Genomic DNA, 25,610 nt, shown 5'->3' with positions numbered 1-25,610 from the left:
CTGTGGTTCCCTTATTGCCTTCCCCCGGGGGCAGGTTTGGGCTGCTTATGAAAAGAGTGAATTGCTTTTTCTGCCATGTTCTTCGTCACGTGGGTTCTTAAGTCTCTTCCTTTCTGGCCCACGCAGACTGTTAGTTTAGGTTTGTTGAACCATGATGTGTCTTGATATATCTGGTATCTGTGAAGTGGTGCCTTTGTGAATTTTTGGAAGATATGCTTTATGCTTAGAAACTAGACCCTTGACTAATGTTTTACGGAGGTGAGCCAGATGCCCGAGGAATAGACCTTGGCTGCTCTTCATATTTCCTCTAGTCTTCGGTTTCGAATGTTTCTCTCATAAAATTGGCCCACTTTTGTGGAAACAATGGTGCTTCTCTGTGTCCTTTTAATTTTCAAGGGTTGTCAACGAGTCCCAGAGAGCCTCAACTTAGTCTCCAGGCCCAAACTGGGCTATTTTGATAGCACATTAGTTTCTACTGCCTCCATTCATAGCTGTAACCAAGTAATTGAGGAACCCTTGATTCAATCTCCTTTTTGAAGACTTAACATTGTTTCTCTTACACGGGAGGGAACTGTTGGTTGTTTAGTCTTCTCCAGAAACATAGAGAGCAACCCTAGGTGCCTACAGCGTTAGATGAAGGAGTCAGTGATTGCATCTAATTTATCTACATTGGCAGTCCATGGCACCACTGGCAAGCCCTGTAGCCTGTTACTTGTGTAACAACAGTAGCTTACCCAAGAAATATTGGCGTTGCATACTTTACCACCTTCAAACTGAGAACCAATTGTTAGCACTAGTATAAAGTGCATATCTCCTATTTAAACCCTTGCCATTGCAATCGTTAGTAAACTTGATGAACAAACCTGACAGTTTCTCCAAGTATGGTATGTACATTCATGCTTTGATTATTCTGTCCTTTTTTTAATATCTCCATACATTTTCTGCCTTTTAAATGGCAACTAAACGTATAAGCTAAGTATAGACTGTCAACAACCCTGAGGCTATATTGATTCAATCTTCACAGGTTAGTCCAAACTGCACAGATTGACTCGATAAGCAAGTGAAGACATTCACTTCTGCTTCTGGAAATGCAGCTGCAGGCCTGCAGTGGCCCAAGCCAGAAGTTGTGGGGTGGTAAAAGATGCCTCCCTGCTTGGGTGGAGCTACCCTGTCCATGGGATGTTTGCAAGGAAGGTGCAAAGCATCCTGGGATGCTGGGGGACCGTGAGTGAGTTTGAATCTGGAGGTGATCTGGGACAGAAGTTCAATAAACTGATTTGACCTAAATCAGTGGAGTCTGGTACTATTTCCATCCAGGTTTATCTTAAATTGGTTTCAGTCATTTTGAAAGCAGTTTGTGCCCTGAACTTCTGTTGCGTTACAGATCTGAACCAGTTTCCGATCACTTATACCAGTTATAAATGTAATTTCTGTCCCTAGCAATAAGCGCACACTATTCCACAGAGCAAGCTATGGGATTAACAGTCCAGTGATTTTTAAAAAAAAAATTTAAAATTTTCCATCATCAAGTCCAGCCTACTATACTCTTTTGCATAATGTGTTGTTCTTACAACCTGGGTAGGTCTGCTTTGTAACAAAGAACAATGTTGTACTCCAGGGCTGTAAAATATTTGAAAGAGCAGTGTTTGGAAACATTAGGCTGAGTGCTTTTCCTCTTCTATCCTCTTTTTCCTGTGCATCAGTCAATCGACCAATAAGTAAACACAGGTCTGATATCTGAGCCAAGGCTTAGACAATGGTTTTCTATCAGGACTCTGAAGTCTGTTTTGAAGCCTGCACTCTGGACTGCAATTTAAATTGGCTTTTATATTCTTTTTTTTTTTTTCCTTTCTAGTTCATCTCCTATCAGATACGATTCAGGGGGTCACAGCAACGGTCACAGGAGTGCAGTATCAACAGTCCTGGCTCTGTATCATGTAAGTACATCAGACTGTTAGACGCTGTCTTGGGAATGATTAGAACCTGAATGTTTTTTGTCTCTGCAAAACAATGCACACGTCACATAAGAGAATGTATTCACCGCTTACGGACATGTAAGAGTACTTTGCTTCCATCCAAGATTTTTGAATTGCTTTATCAATCTCCTGGCATTTTGTGCCGTGCTTTAGGCAAATATTATCTGCCGTTTTGGAAACTGAGATCTTAGACAAGTTTGCACGATGGACTGGGATTGCACAAGGCATTTACTTTGGCACGCAGTAGTAAAGAATCTACTGCTAAAATGCAATGTTCGGTTCTGGTGTTGACACTTTTTTTGTTTTTTGTTTTTCAAAAAAAAAAAAGCATTTTGAAAAATTGGAGCGGTTTGTGGTCAAGAAAGCCCTTATGAGGAACTTCAGAAGCTCTCTATCTCTCTCTCTTCCTCGCATCCCCTCCCCACCAAGAAAAGGTTTGATCACGGTCTCCCTCGTACTTGCCCAGAGGGAAGAGTTCTGGTATTTAAAGGCTCTTTAATCTCTTTGGCAAAGGTCTAATAAGATTCAGCCACTGGTGGAAGCTGAAACTGGAGAAGTTCAAAGTTGAAATAAGGTGTGTGCTTTTAACAATGAGCCATTAGGGTGTGTGGTCCACAAGGTGTGTGGTCTCCTCATATAGCACTTGCACCTCTTTTCTCCAAAACTGAGCCCTCCAAAATTGGGCAGCATATTTTCAACAAAGAGCAAAATCAACTTCTCCACTTGAACAGAAGCAGGGTGTAATAGAGCAAGCAGACACTGTGACTCCTGGATGCCAGGATAGCTTTGAGGCTTGAAAGAGCCGGGGTAGAGCCCAGTGTTAACCCTTTTGCAGCCTGAGGACTTTGCGCTGGCTCAGAGAAGTGAGCTGCTGCATGCGGTGTGTAATGTCTTGATGAGGCTTGTGGTGCAAAAAGCCCACTTTGCTTATAAAGAACTATTCCCAGTAAAGGAATACGTTGCGTGGGGGACCTCGGATGGGTTTGGGGCCCAGCCTTCTTACTGTCCTGCAAGCCATGGATTTCCTGCCGCCTAAGCCAGACCGTCTCTTGGGTTGCCACGCTTCCTGGACACTGTTTCCAGGAGGACTTAATCTATCACTGCATTGGCCATGATGCTGGAACAAACTGTTCTACCTCCTGCCTTGCAACAACAAGGTGCTTGTTTTATTGCGGGGGGGTGTGGTATGCAAGAAAATACAGTATTTAGAAGCTTTATTGCTTGGTAGATTTTCTTTAGACCATTGTACTCTGGCTTGGTGATTGGATTTGCTACGTTATATGGTCTGTCTTATTTAGGACGTCAGAGGGGCAAGGTAATTTCTAGCCTTAAAGATCCATGAATTTAAGTGTCGCTGGCTCACCTGGAGAGTTGAGCGTACATCTTTTAATTTCTAGTTCTCTGCTTTTAATGGCTTGATCACAACTTTTTCAGACTTTCAGTTTTTTGGGGATTAAATTTGCCTGCTGAGGTGACACACATGCCCCTCATTAAATTAATAGCTACTTTTTTAACAAACTAGCCAAATAATCACCATTTGGGGCTTGTTTCAAACTGGGTTGTCATGAGGTAATTTTTGTCCCCTTCTGGATGCCATTAAAATATCCGTGCTATGGAATTTTATTCTTTGTTAATGGATGTCTGAGTTCAATTGTTGGCTTTTTTGGGCATAAAAGGTATTACTGCAGAGCACGGGTTTTTTTGGGAGGTGACGATGCATATGGCATATTACACCAGTTTCAGACGCAAGCCTCTTCAAAATTAGAGCAGGTCGACCTCGTTTCATGCATGCCGTATGTGCTATTGCTATACACCTCTACAAGTAGATAGGGGGTTTTTTCATTTGATTTCCACCCCCTACCCCATACAGGTAGGGAGATGGGAATAAAGTGCATGCATCATTTTGTCAGATGGTAAGGCGCACTATTGCACGGCACAGCTCATGCAGGCCCCAAGCAGCAAACACAATCAGTGTGGAAGTGGCAGCGGGTTGCTATATTTTCAAGTCATGTATTTTCAGCCTCTGGGAGTGCCTGTAGGCTGGAATAGTGCTCATACCCTGCTTGATGCCTTTGTGCAAAAGTTTTGAACTGCTGGATCTCCGTATGTATTATAGGGGTAACATTAAGAACTGGTGAGAAGTAAGAAGTTTGGGGGTTTTTTTGGTTAAGGGAGGGGGGCGGTTTTGGTGATCTTATTCAATCAACTCTGTCTCTATCTCAACTATACAGTTGGTCAAATAATCTATTACCCCCAAAAAAAAGCTTCTTGCATACTTCCAGGACCCCCATGGCTACAGCACTCAAGCCCTGCTATAGTTGAGAAGCACTGATGTCTTGTTAGAATAGGGGAGAATTATTCATTTGTTAGTTGGGCAGACGTAATTTTGCAAATTGGCTTCGTGCATTTTAATGAAAAACATTCCCTGCCATCCTTCCCCTCCTCTTGGAAGCCACAGTTTGGTAACAAATCCCCTTGCTGCTATTAAAACTAGGGGCTGGGGTGTGGCGAGAGGGAAATCTGGGGCAAGTGCTCACTTCTCATCCCAGCCTACGTCAAAGCCTTTCCGTGCATGCGGCTGCAATATTTGGATCCCTTTCAGACAGGGGTGCAGTGACTTGCTCTCCCACACCTTTTTCAGTGAAGGTTAACAATGGGCTTCGTTTCCTTTGGACGTCTCTCCATAACGGTGTGCGCCCTCTTCGGAGGATGTGCAGCCAGAAACGGTCCCTTTTCTTAATGCAACACAAAGTCCTCATAAGTCCCAAGAATCTCCTTCCTCATTAGTCAGAGCCTTAATCTATTTCCTGTGTTGAAAGCTGCCTGCCTTCACTGTGTTTGCTATAGAAATACTCACCTAAGTGGACTCCATGCCCTTTACCTCTAAAGTACGTAGGCAAAATAGATAAAAAATTAGATTACAAGGTCTTCCTGGCTTCTTTAGCTTGCGTGCCAAAATGACACACACTGCTACAGGACTGTATTTAGCAATATAGTTAGTGATCTGCTCGCAGAGAGAGATTTTGGCAAAAATGTGCCAGTCCTTCCGAGGTTGTGTAATTCATGTTCAAGCAGGGCATATCTGCCCCTTGCGTTTTTTTGAGTCTGAACAGTGATAGATGGAGGAATCAGAGAGGCTGCAGTATAGATGAGACGGCGTTAGTGACTTTGATTTATATAGTATATATAGTGACTTTGATTTATATAGTACCTCGGAAGAAAATTGATTTTTCTTTTTTTCAGCGATGAAATTGGAAGTGTTATTCCTCCCTCCATCTCGGTGTGAATCCTGGCTGCGCCGGATGTATAGTGCTAGATCTCCAGCCCATTAGGGGTTTCTTTTTCTTTTTGGGATGAAATTGGCTCCTCGGGCAAGCCTAGGAGAGCTCAAACCCATTTTTTTATGCTATCCTGTGGGAGACCGAGCTGAACTCTAGCTTCATGCTGCTACCAATTGAATCTTGAAACAAGCTTCCAGATGCATGGTTTTGAAGCATCGGGAGCAAAAGCTTTTGAATGCTGACAGTGGGGGCAGATGACAGGACAAGGAGCAATGGACTCAAGCTGCAGCAAGGAAAGTTGAGGTTGGATGTTAGGAAAAATGTTCTCATGAGGCAGGTGGTGAAGCACTGGGATGGGTTCCCCAGAGAGGTGGTGCAGTCTCCATCCTTGGAGGTTTTGAAGACCCGGGTAGGCAAAGCCTTGGCTGGGATGATATAGTTGGGGCTGGTCCTGCTTGGAGCAGGGGGTTGGACTAGATGCGACCTCCTGCGGTCCCTTCCCACCCTCGTTTTCTATGATTTTTACCACGGAAAGTATTTGGTGCCAAAAACCTATATGGCGTAGATATTTTTGCCTCTAGTTTTCTATTGGGGTACTGTACCATGCATCAACTAGAGCCTTTGTATACAAAGCAAGTATGCATTGAATATCACAGCTTGTTTTGGGGGGGGGTGCTGAGAGAGAGTCTTCAGGGAGTAAGAGAAGCATTTTTCCAGTGTTTAAATTGAGCTGTAGTTTAGGGGTGAGAGCAGAAAAAGCCAGTTGATATCACATGCTTGGAAAGATGGTTTCCACACCCCTGCCCTCCACCTTGGCATGACTAAAATCACCCAGATAGTTGTTGCTGAAATCTAGCAAATAAATTCACTTCCAGATTGTGGGAAACCATAAAGAACATACCGGGAAGCGGTGAGCTGCTGAAAATTGTTATAATGAAAAAAGCATAGCAGTCTGCAGCTGACCTTAACTTCAGCAGGTGTGAGCACGAGTCCACCGCAGTCATGGTTAACACGAGCGTTTGAGTGCACTCAGAAGGCAGTTCACTTCCTAGTGAAATGCTTGTGGAGGCAAAAAGGACAGTGGGACTGTTCAGATTTAATTGAAATACTATGGTTTGATGGCATGAATTCATACTTTTGCTTCCATATGAGACAACCCTGAGGCTTGCAAACCTGGGCATGCGAGTGAGTAATGCTTCTTTCCATGGCAAAGAAGGATTTGAAAAATAAGCTTATAACCCAAAGGTGTCTAGTGCTATTGTGCACAATTTTCCTTATTTCCTCCTTTTGTTACTCCAATTAAAAAAAAAAAAAAAAAAAGACAAAAAAAATGAGGGCGGTGTTAGGGGAGAAAAGTAGATGAGTTATTCCCTATAATTATATCTAGTTATTTTACTGCGTTTTTGCTTTAGCTGGTGTGCAAAAGACTTTAATGTAGCTGTATTTTTAGACCCTACTCTCTGCCTAAAGCAAAATTATGAAAAACGTAACCAGCAGCAAAATAAAAACGGGTAGAAAATATGTCAGGGAAAATAACTTGTTTTCAATATTAATGTGAAGAACTGCTTAAAAATAATCTTTCTCTGTTTTTTCTCTAGTGTATTATTATGATTATTTATTCTTACCCTGAGCTAATACTTTCAAATGGATGCTGCTGTCTTTGTTTAAAACCCCCCACTAAATTAACTCACTTTCATAAGAAGGGAGGTTCTGATGAGGCCGGTATTATGCATTGTGGTAGGATTATCCTAAGTGAGTAAAACTAATGAGGGGATAGTGATAATGCAGCCTTTGGGCTGAAGACCTAAAGGGATCTTTAAAGATCTAACTTAAATTCCTCCAAATTACAACGGTCAAATTCGACTGACCCCTCTTCTTGCTGCACCCTGCGCCACCACTTTATGTAGGAATCGTTTGCTGTGGGAGATGATATTCAGTTAATTTGGGATGCCCATCCTCTCGACAAGGAAAGAAGAGTCCTTCTGCATGCCTGCCTGTTGCATTCGGGCTCTCCTGTATTTTGAGAGCTGTGGGAAAGGCAAAGTTGACACAACCCCAGCAGTGGTGGCTGTGTTGAACATGGTCCCAGATGCACAAAGCAGTTTCCAGTTGTCTTGCAGCTGTCTTTCTCCCCCCAGGTTCAGACTTCTTGGCCTGGCTGAGAGGTCAACTTTCCTATCTGGACCTAGACTCTGCTTAAAAGCATGGGCGGGGGACCGTCAGATCCAGACTGGCCTATTTACAAAAGTTGCAGATGATCTGGCTGAATTTCCAACAGCAGTCCCCATCCTTTGTCACTCATTCAGTGAAAAGGGGTGTTTTTTCGTGAATAGCGGGCCGTAAAATAAGCCCCATTCAATTCGTTCTAGGATGCACGCTTGATTTGAAATCGTTGGGCCCCGTGATGTCGGTCCATTGCCCCCTCTGCTCCTTGAAACTTTCATCTGCTAAAGAGCTGTTCAGGCATGATGCAGGAAAGACTCTTTTGAAGGGATTTCTGAATATGCACTCAGCATTTAGGTAGCCCACGCCTACATGAGACTTGCTGTAAGACTTGCTCAGCTTGTGAAACTTTTGTTTAGAGGTCTGGGGGACGGAGTCCTGTTGGGGATCCCGGTTGGAAAGGCTTTTATTGCGGCTCCTGTATCTTTGGCCTGCTCACTGGTCTTGCAGAGCTGCTGGAGAGCAGCCTTTCTGCGCGCTCGTTTTTTCCTAGAACGGCCTGGCAGCAGAATAGACTGCCCAGGGAAATTACCACATTTCCTTTATTGGAGGGTTTTCAAGAGGGGTCTGGATAAGCTTTGGTCAGGGGTATCTTGAGGATAGTTGAGGACATTCATGCAGGGGGAAAGACTGGACCAAAGGGGGGGGCCCTTTCTGACCCTATAATTCTGAAAGTGGTCCTTTGTGGCTCACCAAATTTTCTTCCTGGCATGGTAAGAGGATTCCCATCATCACCAGTCCAGGGTGTTGTCCTAGGTCTCGTTGACCTGGGCAGCTAAGTCGCCTTTCTCCACGTGCTCGAGAGCGCTTGCCTTCCACTCGAGGAATGCAGACACTGGTGGTGCGTGGCTTGCTGGGGTGTGTGAAGATGTACTTGGGCCCCTGTTCTTTAAGTCATGTGAACAGCGCGTTGCCAGGAGTGAACCTCCTCGTTTAACAGTCGGATCTCAGACTCTAAAAGCACAGAGAAACTCTCGCCTGGCCAAGGTCACAAAGGAGTTTGTTGGCAAAGGTGGAAGTAGACTTTTGTCCCCGCATAAATGAAATGGACAGCCCTGTTTTTAAGTGTAAATATTCCCTGAACCATTTTGCTGCCGGTCTATATATCAGGCCCGCTGTGCTACAGCATAGCATATTAGCACTTGAGCAAACGCATGCCGCATTTATGGTGTGCCAGCTTCGTGGGTACGTCAGGGCTGGTACTTCGCAGTTATACATGCATCTCTTGACACAGTTTCAAATTACTGCGCAGAGGGTGTGTCCACACAAGACGCTTCCTGCGGAACTGCCTAATGAACTATACAGTAAATGTTTCCTGTCTACATATGTGCCCTTATTGGGCTGGAGTAAACTAATGTATTCTGCAGCAGGATAGTACTTGTAAATGCAAGTCCTATAAGTAAAATAAACACTGCAGCACCACCACATGTGTGGATGCTGACAGGACTGGCTGGGGCTCGAGGGTGCTCCAGTACCATCTAGCTCTGTGTTGAAGCACCCTTGTGCCCCAGCCAGCCCCTCGGCAGCGTGTTGAGCTGGCAGAAGCAGCCCGGGGCTGGCAGACGGACCGCCCCCCCCCCTCCCCCCCCCCCCCCCAGCCACACCACGGCTCAACATGCTGCTGTCCCAGGTGCACATGAAGACGCAACCCAGGAAAAATAAACTCCTGGAGTTTATTCATGCGCATTAATTCATGTAGATGTGCCCAGAGTTCCTTAAAAGCATGCATGGCATTCGATGATATTAAGCAAATAGAATCGTTCAGATGCTACTGCTTAGCTGGAAAGGACAGGTATATAATTCTAATACATTAATAGCTCAGTTAAAAAGTCCCTGAAGCCTATTCCTTCTGCAGGTCAAGGTCAGACGACTTAATGGGCTGCTCCGAGCTGTAGCTCTTGAAGAAAATATAATCGATAAGGTTCGGTCCCCTTTTGGAGCTTTTGGCCTTCACATTAATGCTGCTAGATAAGTCCTCGATTTGGTTCTATATACTGATTGAACTCAGAAAAGTCCTGCAACGGGATGTACTTCATGTGTCCACTACTTTGTTTAAAGTGGCTTGCATTGCCTGTTTCTTTTTGGCCTTTAGAATAAAAGGACACGTGGTCAGAGTATGTCTGAAGTGTAGCCTGTTACTTTTTCCAAGTTCGGGAGCAGAGTGTCCAACAGATTTGTTGAGATCTGTGGTGACTCACTTCAGTGTGTACTCCTGTAAGCTCAGTATTTCGCTGGGACAGTTTTTCTGCCGTCTTGGAGGACTCTCCGACCGCCTCCGTCTGACAGCAGCCGGTTGTAATAGTCATCTTTTTCAGTGCAAGTACAAATCAACCCCAAGGGCTTTATCCTGTGCTTTACTGAGCTCAAGGTGATTAATTTTTTGGACTGGTGCTTACATTAACAGCACGCTGATCACAGGCGCCGCCTCCAAATACCATCCCCATTATTCTGCCAAGCGCCCAAAATATAAGAGACTCGAGGCCAATCTTCTAAAATATACCACCGCTGTAAATGAGCTTGCACCCCACTTTGCTTGAGTGTAAGTGGTTTGGTTTTTATTCCCCCCCTCGCCCCCCCCCCAGTCTCTTATGTGGAGCTGGTTGACTTGAAGGCTGAACCGGAGTGGGGGGCAGGTATCTTGTCCCAGAACTGGCACTTGGGCCGTGTCGGGTTATAATGCCAAGGTCTGACGCATTGCTGGAGCAGAACATCTTTTACAAGCCAACGCGAGGCATCTGCTCTAAGGCTGCCCTGGCACATGGTGCGAGAGCACCTGCTGTATCTCCCTTTGAGGGCATTATGTGTTCCTCTGCCGCTAGTGGCTTTCCCACTACCCGGAGATTATGGGATAAACTGTACTCTCAGCATGGGTAGTCTTGTGATGGGGTGAAGAGAGTGGTGGGTCTCATTGTCCTCTCTGAAGTGAGCACTTGTGCTGGTTTCATGCACTGGGTAAGCACCAGGACTGTTGTTCTGGTCACCCCCTCAGGAGTCTTGTAGGGTGCTGTGGGTGCGTGCACACGTACTAAGTCGACTTAGTTAAGTTGCCTTATTTTAAATTAAGTCATGTCTGAGCATACGGCTCCTTGACATGGTGGCAGCCCTCTCATGAGCTAAGTCGAGTTGACTAATCGGCGTGCTTTGGGAGGTGGGGATACTTTAATTAAGCGCCCAGAGCGTCACGTGCATTGGCATCCCCATGCTGAAAAATGGTGGGGGGTATGCTTTGAACTAAAGCGTCCTGATGCCACTTTTTTTCAGCACAAGGATGCTGATGCACATGATGCTGGAGTCTGCTGGAGCACAGTCATTTCCACGCTCCAGCAGACTTGATTAATTGAGTCTGCTCCACACTATCACCACAGTGCATCGTAGCTGCCTTCCTGCACGTGTAGAGGAGTCCAGCGTGACTCAAGATAATATACCTCGGCGGTGTAGCATCTTCTGCCACATTTGTCAGCTCTGTTCCATGTATGTGTAAGTTGACTTGAAGTTAAGTCAGCTTAGCTGTCAGTAAGCTAGTGCTATGTGTGCCCCTTCTCTTCGAGGGAAGAGATTTCTTGAATATGGGCAGAACGCAGTTCAGTCCCAAGGTTTCATCTCCCTTTCTCCATCTGTTGAAAGGAGAGAGTAATGCTTGCGTACCTCTGTAGACTTCATAAGCATTAGATCAACCTCACAGGGGGAAGAGTCTGTGTTGAAGTGGCATTGGCACCTCACGGGTCTGTTTGCTGCCAGTGCGTCTGTCCTTGATGTGTTCTTCCTAGGAGAATTTTTCCCTTGTGTCTGTGGTTAATGTGGGTTACTCCACGTTAGGACAGTATTGATACTAAGAGTGCTGCCCCTTGCCTGGCTGTATTTTTTTTTTTTTTTTTTTTTTAACAGCTGAATTTTGGAAAAGTCGTGCTGGTCCACTTGTAGCCCACGGCAAGCTCTTGAAAAGCCTCTTTGTATGTGTTGGTTAAAGTACATGGATGCAAGGGTGGATTGGTTTTTAATTTCTTAGTCTGATGTGACCAAGCCCCATGACTTGGCAAAGCGCAGGAAGTAGAGGCGCAGCGTGGCGATTCGTGCGTTTCACGGTATTCTGTGCTGCCGTGTATTTACTGATTTCTAATTTACCGCCATCAAACCCGTTCTGGAGGTGCTTCATTCACAGCGCCCAAGTAATATTGCAAGTGCACTGCATGAGCTGCCTTGAACCCTGAGCAAAAAAGCTGCAGAAATAGGGTTACATTGAAGAGACCAGGAACCAACTCTGTGTTAATGTGTATAATGGATGACAGCACAGGACATCTTGCCGTTTCCCTGCTTTTTATCCCTAAACCTAGTGGAAGAGCATGGATTGTGGGGGGTTTTGTGCAAATGTTTTAAAAGCAATTATCAGTATGGACCCTAAGGACTACGTTATGGCCTGTTTCTGTGGTCTCTGCTAAGACGAAAAAACAATGTCATTACAATTTTAGTTTTTAAATAGCAGCTTTTCAAATCTCTGATGTTTAAAACACAGTAATTGGTGCCAAAGCGTGCCTCGGAATAATACGGCACATCTCTCTTTCCCCTTGAATAATGAAATGTATTCTTCTGCCGTGTCTATTCCCTGTCAACTCTGTATTTTTCTGTGGAAAAGCCTGGCTCTTTTCTGAGGGATGATTACAGGACTTTATTCCATTAATGCAATCCTGTATGTAAGTGCCTTAGCTCCCGTGCTTATAACAGTCATCTCTCCACAATCATTCAACACCTCTTCCTCCCTGTGTTTTCTGTTTTTTAAGTCTACATCCAGTCTAATCAGACTTAATTGTGTAATACCGGGTATTTGAAGTGTACTCTGAAGTGTACTCTCCTGCTAATGGGTATGTTGGGGAAGCTGTCTGATTGTGCAGGTTGCTTTCCAATTTCAAGCTGTCAAGTCGAAACCCCTTTAAATTCTTAAAAAGTTCAAAAAGACTCATCAGAGATGGAGAAGATGGTGCACTTTGCTCTAGCTGGAAATCCCTCTCTCCGATGGTAATGGGTGCGGTTGGGATGTTTTCCCCTTGAGTCACTCATTCCAGGCACTCATGAGCTGAGCTGCTGATACCCAAGAGAGCACCAAGACCCAGCAGGATAACTAGGGCCAACTTAAGGGGAGGTAGAAGAATAGCATCTGCTGCTGCAGCCATCCCCCTGCATGTCCTGCTGCCCTCCCTGCCTTGTTGTGCCTCTGTCAAGACTGCATATCTCTGCCAACAAACGGTGACTAGAGCAGTCGAGATATATCCCAGGCCAGGGGACCATCCCGGTTGTCACAGGTTGCTCCATCATATGTGGCTCTGGTCTTGGAAGGGCTTATGCCTTGAATTGGCTTACTTGGGGCTTTCCCCTCTTAGATTTATCCCCGATGGAGAAGAGCCAGCAATGTTTTCCTCCTCCGAGACGGGAAAAGTCTGGCTAGCCGATTGCCGCCACTCGGCATTTTTCGTATTGGAGGGTATAACTTCTATACCGACTGGACTTCCTTTGTTACCCCGTAGGGGAGGCTTTCTGTTTCTTATGGGTCTCCGTAGTTTGCCTCGTCTCATAATTGGCGTGAGAAATTTGCTATTGCTTAGATAACATCTTGGGCGTAGTTCATATACTTAGCTCATATGAACCGGTGATTTTGGTGGAGCTCTGCCAGTTCCTGCCACCTGAGGATCTGCCCTGCTGTGCTGAATGCTGTTCTGAATTCAGCCGTTCTTTTAAGTAATGGCTTCGCGATGCAGAAATGAATACTGTACTTCATGAATATTCTAGTAACGATGAACATAGTTGTGCAGCATCTCACAAATAACATGTGGTACCTATATCAAGCTGTCTACAATCACAGCCCAGCCTTTCATCTCTTATTTTGCTGTGTTGAGAGAAGCAAATAATGGATTTCTCAGGTCCATTGCCTAACTTAAAAAAAAAAAAACATGGGAAAGTACTCATTTGAGTCGTACAGAAATAATTTGGGGGGGGCAGTGAAAGAGGAAGGTTGACAAAATTCAGTATTGCAGTTTAGGTCAAGGGGTTTTTTTCATTGGAATTTTTTTTTATTTTGGGGTTTATTTATACCTGAAAGCTTGCAAAGAACAAGTTTTTCCAACTATTTGAGTTGGTCTAATAAAAGATATCAGATTTACCCAAAACACCTTGCCTGCCTGTGTCCTTAGACCAACACAGCTACAACCTATATTCCCTGTGTTTTCCGAGTCATTTTACCCTTTAAAAGCAATAGGAAAAGGAAGAGTGGCATCTTTCAATTAAAAAAGTAAAACTGAGATTTTTTTTTTTAAATGTTGAGCCAGGGTGGAAGGTTAGGGTCAGGGTTGTGATATTTGAGAGGGGCTATCCTGACTCAGGATCACCTCCTAATAGGTGTCCCTAACCCTCATAATAGGTGCCCCTAACCCTGTGATTCCCAAGCAGGTGCCATGGCACCGTGAGGTGCCTTGAGGTCCTTTTCAGTTTGCCATGGGTTAACACGGTCAGGCATGCAAACATGATTCACAAGATCAACCTACTAACATCAAATAGGAATCCATAATATTAAAAGTCTGGCCTGTTGTAGGCTTTCTGATCTTCTTTTCAACAGCAGAATTGGTCTGTTCTTCTGTGGTCAAAAAAGGGAGTGCATTTTCGGAGGGGTGCCTCAAGTCTGCGAGAGGTTGAGGACCACTGCCATAACCTAGTCATTGCATTGCCTTCATCTCGCTACCTTCTGTGGCCAAATTATGGTTTGGTATCCATACAGAACAAAGTCTGAGTAGCCCTTGAGCTATCCAAATAACCCAAACTTGGTTTCTGGTGCCACTGTTCACAGGTAAATAGTAGGAATGTAACTCTAATTAGGTGCCAGCTATTCTGCTCACAAATGGAGACCCCACCCTAAATCTTCCCTTATCTGCTCGTCCCTAGAAAGGTTTCTTGCAATGGTTATCCATCCACTTGGAAGGCTCTTAAAACATAAGTGACCCGCCTAAATTTATTATGTTTGGTCTCCCACGTTGACTGCATTTATTTTCTTGAAAGGATGCTAGGCAAGATTTAAAAAGGTACACCCGAAAGGAATTTCTTCAATGCACCCACACCCACCCCTTTAAAGATGCTTAATTCCAGACTAATCATATAGCAACTCCTTGTAAATGAGCTTATTTAAGAGTCCATCCTATCGATATCCATTCCTGCTCCAGACACCCGACTCCCTAAAACATGAACTCTTGTTTAACCCTTGCTTTGTTCGGCACCAGAGGGCTTCACTTAGAGCATTGTATCTAGTTGTAGGCGCTGCGCTTCAAGAACGGTATACAGTGGAGAGCAACACAACTTAAAGAGGAAAGGTTGAAACAACTGAGATGACTTTAGTCTTTTTTTTTCCTCCAGATTCAAGGGTGGTTTAACATCTCTTCACATACTTAAAGAGTGGTTATAGGTGGGTCACGGAGGGCAGGACAAGGAGTTAATGGTCTTAAATTTCAGCATGGGGAATTTTAGGTTGGACCTTGGGAAGAACTTTCTCATTATGCAGGTCATGAAGCATGGGAACAGATTTAACTAGAGACATTGTGGGATCTCTAGCCCTGGAAATTTTTAAAGGTAGGTTAGAGAAACCTTTGTTTAAGATTAGCTTAGATGGGAATGATCCTGGCCTGAGCCAGGAGGCTGGACTAGATGAGGTCCCTTCCAGACCTACTTTCTTATTCTATCACCATTTATAAAATCAATATCTGGCATGTCGTCATAATTCCCTATTCCAGGCATACTCCAATGTATTTACTATTGATGACTCTCAGCGTTTTTGATGGTGCCCTCAAAAATATTATTTTTGTACTTCCAGCTTTCCAGCTGTGGATTAAGCCCGTGACAGCTACGTGATGTTGAACCTCTTTTCCCCACATATGTGCAAATAATGCCTATGAGAACTTGGGCGCTAATGTTTGGGCTGGTTGGCAATGCAATTTTTGTTGGGTGGCAAGGGAAAATATACTTATAAATGTCTTAGAATTGTCAGCTCTGTGTATTGTCTTTGAAAATACATAGCATGTGGCTTTCTAAACCAGTTCGTGGTTTGTGCTCTCACGTGCTATCTTGTTTCCGATTTTAAATCCCAATTGTGCATTGGTTCACAGCACGCCCAGAGTCGTGCACGTCACTCAAAGTAGGATCCCATTGTTTAAAGCGTAGCTAACAATGGAGCGAGGGCATCGTCTTACGGTAGCGGACTGCTCTTGGCACAGTGGTACCCTGACTGCCCGGGGCTGCAATACAAAGATCTTTCTGACCCTTTTAAAAGAACTGATTTAATCAGTGAGCTTCAAGGCTGGGAAAAAGAAGCGCTGACTTGGTGAGTGGACAAAGCAGGATACAAGAGGGTGGGTTGTGCTAACAATGCATCAACTGTTTGCTGCTCCCTTTATGTGCTAAGCTTCCCTCCCCCCACAAAAAAATTAATATGGATGAGAGTAAATTGACCTCGGAGGTTGGATTTAACAGGCATCTTATCAGTCCCAAGTCTGTGTCTACAAAACTTAGCCTGGTTTCCTTGTTAAATTGGATTGCCCATTTGGCACCATGAGGTAGTACATGACCCATGGTCAACCATGTTGATGACCCCAACAAAGATTTTATTTTTTCTGGTTTCCTGCTAGCTGTTGTGGTGGGGGACACAACTGAATTAATTTGCTCCCTGCTTAGACTATATTTCCATGAAATGTATTGTTTAATAACTCCAGCCTCCAAATAATTGCCGGTTGTGAGCTTAAAACACGTTGAGGTGTAATGAATGCTTTGAACAGTGCATAGGTTCACTCCCAGCTGTAGGAGACGTCTAGATTGTTGTGGATTTAAGTATAAAGAGGACATTACAGAAGGGGCCATTGCCTTCACAAAAATGTGAGCTGCTGTTCTCTCCCATATTGTGCAAATAAGGAGAGCTCTGCCTTGCATCAAATTAAGGCTTTCTAACAGGCGGTCCTTGGTTTGGCAGGTAGTTAGGTTACTTTATTCATGTAAGTTAACAGCCTGTCCATCAGAAAGCCATCCACCTGGTAAATGGGCCAATATTGAATATACTTGCAAGTGAATTATGCAGAGCTATATGGAAGGAATTTAATTCTTCCCCTCCTACCTGCATGACATACTCCTCTGTCCAGGCCTTTAAGGGCCTATTAGTGAAATGGCATTTGGGAGGCTTGTTAAGATTATAAATTGTGCTAGAAAAGTGGAGGGCAGACGAAGTGCCAAAGCAGCGTCCAGCTCCTTTTAATTGCTGGTCATTTATTTGGCAAATGCTCACTGAAACAAAAAAAAAAAAGCCTCGGAAATAACAGCTTTCCTTGGATTTACATTACATTTTAAAAATACATTGAATGCCATTAAGACTGGGAGGACAAAAGCTCAAGAGTTAGCATAGAGGGTCATTTATCATACGTTGCTCAAAGCCGTTGATACCTGTTGCTGGTTGCTCTCCAAAGGACAGGCGGGAGTACTCGGACAGCAAACGGATGTTTTTGGTAGCTGGAAAATTTGGTCCTGTTTTCTGTTTCATTTTCATATTTCTGCTGTGGACTTCGGGTCTGGCTTTGAACAAGTCACTGCTGCTTTCCACCCCCCGCGTCTCCTCCTTTCCGCTTGTAAGACGATGGTGATTTTTCTACTTCACCACTGTTGTATTGTGATTGTAAACTGTCCAATGTGGTACTTGCTCCTTTATGGAAGCTAACGATGACACAGCCGCTGTACTGAAAACCGCTGTGGGTAAGGGGGGAAACTAGACATCGAAAATGTTAGGTCCCAACTCATGCTGGAAGTCACAGCAGTCTTTGAAAGAGCAAAATGATGGCTTAATTAAACCACCTTCCCCTCTCTAATGGGGCTGGAAGAGGTCCCACTCCTGCTTCCCGAGGGAGCTGTAACGGCACAGTTTTCATCATTGGAGACTGCCCATATTGTCTAGAAAAAAAGACGGAGGATCAGGACCTGATTCTTGCCATGCATTTTCTTAATTTCAACCTAGCGGTGGTGGGAAAACCCTTTTCAAACCAAATTAAATACTGAGGCATCCCTTAAAGGAGCAATATGAAATAAAAGCATCTTTTCCCCTTCCCCTTTCTTTCCCCCTCCATTTCACTTTAAAAGTGCCTTTGCAAACGGTTTAGAGCCCTGGATGAATGGATGTGTGTGGAAATGTGAGTCATTACCTGTGCATTTTTTCTCTCAACAATAAAGGAAGCCCTCTAGCTAGAGCAATTTATCTGCAGCACAGCAGGTTTAGGGCAAGCTTTTCTGGGCTCTTAAAAGCCAGAAAGGAAGGATGAGGAGAAGTAGTTCTGTAAGCTCGAAATCGAGTCCAGGAGTGGAGCCCAGATGGTCCAGCCTCAGAGAGCGGGATCGACATCTAAAAGAGAGAGAAGTGGCTGTCGTTAAAATGCCATTTTTTGTCTGCATCAGCAGCAGTAGTAAAGCCACCTGTTCTTTCATACGTTGTCGTAGCTAGAATTTATTGAGCATTATCCAGGAGGAAAAATGATCTGCTTTTGCACATTGCGTGGGCCCTAACGATTCCTCCTTCCCCGACAGTTGCACTATAAAGTCCCTTCAGCGACGTCATGTTTGCATCAGCCGCCTGGAGAGGCCTCAGAACTGGGGAGAAAACTCCTGCGAAGTGAGATTTGTGATACTGGTGCTTGCTCCTCCGAAGATGGTGAGTCTTGCTGTCAGTCATGCCAATCAATGCCTTGGAAGGTTTCCAATATGGTTGTTTCGTTTTCTTTTTCGTCCGGGGTCCTGGTAGGTTACACGACAACCCATCGTCTAGACATAACGAGACGCAACGGAAAGTGAATGGGACAGATCACCACCACAGGTCTACTTCCGACTAAGGCATTGAGTTATGACAAATGGGTTTTCTCTCTCCTTATCTTCCCGTGCCCCCCCAGGCTCATTAGAGAAGGGAATGACCTCCATTCTAGTGCTGGAAGGGGGAGATGTGCCAAAAAGCTGCCCTTAATTTTGCCTGTTGTGATATCAGTCAGGGCTGAGGATACCTCTATCCTTCTCATCCTGGCATCGGATTGCCAGCAACCCCCCACCTTGTGTAGGCACAGTTATTCTGGCACACCTCTGATGGTTCAGGATGGCATTTCTCATGACTCAAGTGGGTCGTAAGAATGTACAAACGGATCACGGACGAACTTTAAAAAGGGATTATCCTTTAAAAGAGAAAAAGATGGGAAATGGTGGCTGGAAAAGTTGCAGCCTGAAAGGGGCTTGTTAGGGCCCTCCTGTACCCCAACACGCTGGGAGACTGGAGTCCATGGGTGGGGGGTGGGGGGTCAGGACTAGCCATCGATGTTTGCAAATGGGTCCTGGTACAAAAAAAGGTTGAGAGCCACTGGTTTAGGAGACTGGTGGAAGGTATTCTGGTAAAAGGGCTTTGTCTGTAAAAGCTGTATCATCACCAAGAGGTACGTTCACCCTGGAATTGAGGACATCACTGAAGCATCTGTAGATATACTGCAACCAAGCCTCAGTCTAGCTTGGGTACCATCAGGGTGAAAATGCAGCTGCACAGGCCTCATTACTTGGCTAGCAGCATCTCTTTCTTAGTATCGAAATGACCGAGGTTAAATGCGGCTTGGGCATGTCTTCGCATGCTGCACTTGTACCTCTTTTTGCAGCGTAGATGGGGCCAGTGGCTGACCTAGTGTATGGACAGACTTTTTTTTTATACCGTTACAAAGCATAGCAGGGTGGGCCTCTTGTAAGCTTGCATCCACTGATCTCCCGTTACTATTTTTGTCCGCAGATTTCCCGCAGAAAACAAAAGCTAAACTAGGGTTATTTATTTCTGAATGAAAAATGCAGTATGTTGTGGTTTAGGCTTTTTTTCAATGACCACAAGGATCCCCCCCTCCCCCACCACCACCACCTTTCTGATAGATGGAACTGTTTTCTCTGTCTCTATATGGTGTCATAATTCAGCGCACTATCATGACTTTCAATCTCCTGCAGAGATGAGATTTGGTCCTGCTATCTGGACCAAGTTTTTCCAGACTGACTGAGCAGTTTGTACTTTCCAATACAAACATTTAAAAAAAAAAAATTGGATCTCATTCCACTCAGCAAAATCTACAGGCTGAAAACCGCTTTTTCACGTGAAAAGCAAGCAGCAAACTGCACCAATTCATAGAGGTATTTTTTTTTTTTTTTAACATCATAAACTTATTATTTGTTCAGAGCCAGCAAAATGCTGAGCTTTTGGCAAGTAAGTAAGGGGAAGACACTGGAGCTAAGAAAGCTGAGTGGTGATGGCCAGTGTCCAACTAAAGGGAAACAAGTGGAGCCTCTGAAGCAATAGCAGTGAGATGGATTGAAGAAAAATCGCAGTTGTCTTGATTGACTGATTCTTTGCGTTGGCCTTGCTACCAAGCCCAAACTTATACACATGACTCGGTAATTAGAATAGCAAGCTTGTTGGCACTATCAACCCAAGTGTCCTGGAAATGTAACCTGTCCTGGCTTAAAAGCCACTCCGCAACCTTTCACTCTCACCGTCATCTTTTCCTTGCATCCTCACATCTATTATCTCTTTAGAAAGGGTTGAGGCCCATCTTGCTGGGGTGTCATTTTGAGGCTCATCTTGCTAGGATCATCTGATTCCAGCAGTCTTTCCTGCTCAAGTGCAGGGGGGTGGACCTGATGATGTGAAAGGTCCCTTCCAGCCCCTACCAACTATGAAACTAATGTAGTCTCCATCCACGCAGGAAAAACTTAGGGGTGGGAGGTCTTATAGGTGCAGAGAAGGTGGGTATAATTGCATTTGCTGCAGAAGTTGCTAGAAATACTCTCAGAGCCCCTCAGGCTAGGTAGGAGGTAAGAGTCCTCTTGCCAGGAAGCTGGCGAATGGGTCTTCCTTCATCAGTTTACACCAGAATGTTTGCAAGTTAATAGAGCAAACCAGCTTCATAATGGAGGGCACTCCACCAAGGACATGCCACAAACACCTGGGGCTGGGAGTTGAGTCCAAGAGGTGGTAGAAAGAACATGCTGGGAAACCTCAGCTACAGCAGGAGATGTATAGGGCCTTTCTGATCATTGGGGCCCTGTACTTTGGTAAAATGGAGACCATGAGTGCGCAACTCATCTCTGCCACAAGTTGGACCTTGGAACGGCTCCTTTTTTTTTTTGGCAAGGCTAATTCAGAAATCTCTCTGTCTTACAGAAATAATTCTAAAAATACCATGAATGGAAACTATCTCAGTGCAGTAAGGGTGCATTTGCATTGTAGTTGAAGGATGCCTTTGCTCTGAGCTTAAGACATCTTGCACAATAGGGGAGCAACATTTTTTTGGACTATAGACATACCAGGGAATGTGACCTGGTAAGTGCAGATAAAAATCTGTTGGATTCAAGTATTGAATCCCATCCTTGGAAGGGGGAGGGAAGATGTCCAGGATCAATGCCCGATTCTTGAAGGGCTTTTGAAATTCTGCTTGGACAGGTGTCTTCACAGCTGAGAGGAGGATAGGAAAGCCAGGCTGGAAGAGACCTCCATGAGGTCTTCTAGTCCAGTCCCCTGCTTAAGGTAGGATCATCCCTAACCAAACCATCCCAGCCAAGTGTCTGTCCAGTCTGCTGTAGGAAATCTCTTATGGGGAGAGAGGGGTGGAAATTCTCCAGCTGCTTTAGGCAGCCTAAATTTCCCCTGCTGCAGCTCGGGACCAGTGCTCCGAGTCATTCTTCTATGGCCACAGAAAAAAGCCCACTTCCATCCTCTCTGTAATTGCCTTTCAGGTGTTTGAAGATTGTTAGGCAATCCCCCTTCAGTCTTCCTCTTTCCAGACTACGTAACCCTAGTTTTTATAGCCTTTCCCTGCAAGTCCCTGCTTCCCAGGCCCCTAGCCACTGCTGTTGTGGTCTGCTGGCTTCTTTCCAATCTGTCTGCATCCTTGAAGTGTGTCGCCCAAAAGTGGGCACAGGAGTCCAAGTGAGGTCTTGCCAGATGTAGGCTCCTCTGCAGCTCCCAATTTTTGTATGTACCGTTGCTACCCTGTGCAGATACAGAGCAGATCTACCATTTCCTTTGCGCTGTGCTCTGGACATTTGTTCTTGGAGTACTTGGCCTCTACCTGATTAAAGGTCCCTTTCTCACTGTGCTAAAGCTGAACACTCAAAGAACATATCAGTAACTCATAGTTTCTAGGGTCGGAAGGGACCTGAGCAGATCATCTAGTCCGACCCCCTGCCATGGCGGGAAAGAGCACTGGGGTCAAACGACTCCAGCAAGATGTTCATCTAACCCTCTCTTAAACACCCCCAGGGTAGGAGTCTGCACCACTTCTCTTGGAAGCTGGTTCCATGAGGATGTTAAAACAATTTGTTGAAGTCGCTGCCCCCTTCTTTCCTGTCTTAATCCTTTTTTGCTTTTTTCTAGCAAGTACCTTGGAAGGAAATGGGAATTTGCTGCTTTTTAAGAGTTTTAGCTTCTCCTTGCTTTCTCCAGTCTCCCGTGTACCCCTAGCCCCTTCCCCCTTGCATGCATGACACCCATCACCTCGCAGATACCGACTGTGTTGTGACAAATGGGATTTTAACTTTGGTGATGAATAAGTGCAAGGAGCTGGGGAGCTTCTGGAAACTGCCAGTCTGGCTTCTGTCAAATGTCTGTGGAATATAAATTCAGATATGACCTTAACAAAATGTTTTCCGTGAGAATTGGCCACAGTCTCTTTCTACCCATATTTGCAATAAGATAAGGGCATAAACCTTCCCGGGGAAAGGAAAGCTCTTGGCTATATCTCACAGTCCTTAACCTTCTGGATGTCATTAGCTACTAAAGCCAGACTTAGCTTTGAAAATGTTTCCCAGTAGAAGGATGCTGTCAAATAGCTCCACCTCCATCAGTGTTGCAATGGTGTCAGGCCAGGTCCTTCAAAAATGATGCTTCGACTTGAACGACATTTGGATCAGGCCCCAGTTGCACACATTGCAGCACGGTGATTGAGATTTCAGCGGGTGTATGTAGACGGTGCTGCCTTCTGCACTTCCCCGCGAGAAATCTCCCAAGCACCTGAAGTCCGGTCAAGAGTCTTAAAATGTTAATGTGGAGGCTTGCACGGCCTCTGGTTGCAGAGGAAACGTGAAAACCTGCGTACTGCTCGTAGTTGGAAGAGGAACAACTTGAACTTTTTTATGTTAGGTTTTTCAGAGCTTGAATGCATTTACGATGAATAAGCGATACAATATTTTTTTTTTTCCCCCCCTCTCCCTCCAGAAAAGTACAAAAACTGCCACAGAAGTGGGTCGGACGTTTGCCACCATGTTTTCAGATATAACTTTCCGGCAGAAGCTTCTGGAAACAAAAACGGAAGAAGAGTTTAAAGAAGCTTTAGTCCATCAACGCCACCTTTTGACTGTGGTGAACCAGAGACCCTCGGCAGTGAATGATGGGCACAAAACGCACAGCCACAAGCCGCTCAAGGTAGGGTGGGGACAGGTCTGGTCCGTCTACCAGTTGTTTCTGTGTAAAGGACCCTCTGGGATATTTGTTTTCTTTGCCCTGCACTAGCCCTGCTTATTCACGCCAGCGATGTACGCTTCCACAGCCTCAAGCCAGGTGGTTTGTACCATTTTCCAGTCTAGCTAACCCACTTCTGTGGTTGGAAAGTAAATAAATCTCCTTTGCAGCAGCACAAATGGGTTTGAAAACTTTAGAGCGTGTCCAGCCCCTGTCCCGTGTGAGCCTGGGTACACTGGTGAACAGCGAGCTCCAATGAATCGGTCCTGCTTCCCTCAAGCCCGGCCCCATAAATAAAGCGGATAGGACGACTCGAGCAGGTCCAAGTGCAGGCCCGTAGTCCGGTGCCTGGGGCCCCCCAAGATGGACCATCTGGGCACAGTGCTAGGATGCTCGTACTTGGAGCTGCTCCGAGCTGTCTGCTCCGCCTAACGCGTGAGCCTGAGCCGCAATAAATGGCTGCGACTTTTCTCGCATGCAGGCTTGTTGAGAAAGCGGGGTAGATGCATCCCAAAAGGCTCTTTAGTACCTTTATGAAATATGAATGGGGACAGAATAAAAACTCATAAGAATCACTGCGTGTTTATTATACCTTTTTAAATTTTCATTCAGGATGAAGTTGTAATGAAGCAACCCCTTTTTACATGGTAGGGTTGCAAAGGGGTAAGGGCCGTTAGGACTGACTGAAATCGTTTAGTTCGGGATGCTAAGCAAAGCTAAGGATTGATGGAGACTCATCTACTCTACCTGCTGCCCAGAGGCAGGATAAGCTATACTTAAACTGCCCCAACAGATGTTAGTCTCCCTGCTGTTCAGCATCCTCCTGTGATGGGGACTCTACAACTTCCACCCCCAGATAATCAGATCCAAGGGCTCCAGTTCGAAAGCTTTTCACAACGTCCATCCAGTATCTCCCTTGGTTTTAAATTGCAACATTAGCACTTGTCCTATCCCCAGTGGATGCAGAGAACAGCTTAAACCTTCCTCTTGGCAGCAGTGCTTCTCTCTTTCATCCGTCCTTAACCCTCTGCTGCCTATATCCCTGAAACCCTTTCTGCAGACACCAGTGCAATGTTGCACTAGTGGCTGTGGTACCCTACTTGGAAAATATATATGATACCCGTACTTGGGGATTTTTCAAGCTTTCTAATGTGTTTTTTGACATGGGCAGACGTAGTTTCATAGTTGCTAGGATTGGAAGGGACCTGAACAGATCATCAAGTCCAACCCCCTGCCCTGCGCAGGAACGAGTGCTGGGATCGTAATTCCCCAGCCAGATATCTATCCAACCTCCTTTTTGAAGACCCCCAAAGTAGGGGAGAGCACCGCCTCCCTTGGGAGCCCATTCCAGAGCCTGGCAGCCCTAACCGTGAACAGGCGGGTCCCTCCAGAAACCATGTTGGTGATGAGGAGCAGGGTGGTCTAACATGTTCCCATTTTAAATATAGCCACGCTTCAATGTAAAGCTGAAGTCCATTTTATTTTTGTTCTACACATCCTGACAGGTGCTGGCTTCATAGTACTAACTGTGGGGTGTCCTCACACTTTCATTGACTGTGACCCCTTTAGGAGCAAGGCCATGTCTACGTCCGGAAGGTCTTTGCTGGTAGAGCTCTGAGATGCACGAACTCTTGGGCCAGGTACAGAGGTTCAAAAAGCCCAAGGCAGATTCACATCAACTTCCACAGCTTTTTTCTAAGCACCTTGGATTAGATTAATTCAGGAGCAAAGAGACCTTGCATTCACCCTTCAGGGGAGAAAGGGGTGTGAAGGCAGCCTGCACTGGCTGCCCCCCAGCCAGCACCTGGCTATGCCTCCCCCAGCTGTTCTGGAGAGGGCCAGGGAGGGGGCTGCTGCTTCCCCACCCCTGCCCTACCTGGCTGACTGGTGCAGGCAGGATGCAGGACTGGGGAGCAGAGGCTTTGCTGCCTCAGCTTTGTGACAGCCTGGGGGGGCGGCCCTGGGCTTGCTTGGCTGGAGCAGATCAGCGCTGGTAGAGGCTAGCCTGCCTGCCTGGAGGGGCAGGGGGTGCAGTTAGGGAGGGTCTGCAAAGGAACCTGGGATGCTGGAGGACAGTGACCCAGGTTGAGTCGGGAGGGATTTGGTACAGAAGTTCGATAGACAGATCTAAGCTAAACTGATTAAATCTGCTACTACTTCCCTCGAGGATTTGTTTCAGACTGGGTTCTGCCATGTTTAAACCAGTCTCTATGCACTGAACTTCTGTTTTGTTACAGGCTTTGACTGGTTTCCAGTCATTTATACTGGTTTATGTGTAGTGTCTTTTCCTAGCCTTGGTGGGGATACTGGTGCAGCTTAACTAATTCCCTGAACAAGCATGCCAGCAGTACGACTCTTGTTCCAGGGTAACTTATACCGATGCTGCGATTCTACCTGGTGTAGCCTGGAGGGTCATTTCTTTGGTCATTCCACACAGAGCTCTTCTCGCAGCACTTTTTAAATGGGGATTAAGCCTTTATCTTTCTTTTGGGGTTTTCCCTTTGCCCGAAGAAAGAGAATAGCATGGTGTCGGACAGTAAAGGGTGAATAGCGCATCAAAACTGGGCAGTGTAGTTATTTGCATAAGAACATCTCCGGTGCCTCTAA

General features: G+C 45.4%; 1 protein-coding gene across 3 annotated transcripts in view; it reads left to right on the top strand.

Moving 5' to 3' along the window:
- The window catches only part of SLC4A11 (solute carrier family 4 member 11), a 152,145-nt gene that overhangs the window by 69,720 nt on the left and 56,815 nt on the right, over positions 1–25,610 (top strand). For all 3 annotated transcript variants that reach the window (XM_090035102.1, XM_090035104.1, XM_090035103.1), the window contains exons 6-8: positions 1,856–1,937; positions 18,065–18,188; positions 22,761–22,967. In XM_090035102.1, coding sequence (XP_089891228.1) covers positions 1,856–1,937; positions 18,065–18,188; positions 22,761–22,967 — 413 coding nt within the window. The remainder of the gene's footprint in view (positions 1–1,855; positions 1,938–18,064; positions 18,189–22,760; positions 22,968–25,610) is intronic.

This window comes from Crocodylus siamensis, chromosome 2, assembly GCF_052110815.1.
Source record: "Crocodylus siamensis isolate JL-2025a chromosome 2, ASM5211081v1, whole genome shotgun sequence".
Classification (NCBI taxonomy): domain Eukaryota; kingdom Metazoa; phylum Chordata; order Crocodylia; family Crocodylidae; genus Crocodylus; species Crocodylus siamensis.
This window is presented reverse-complemented; position numbering and strand designations above follow the sequence as displayed.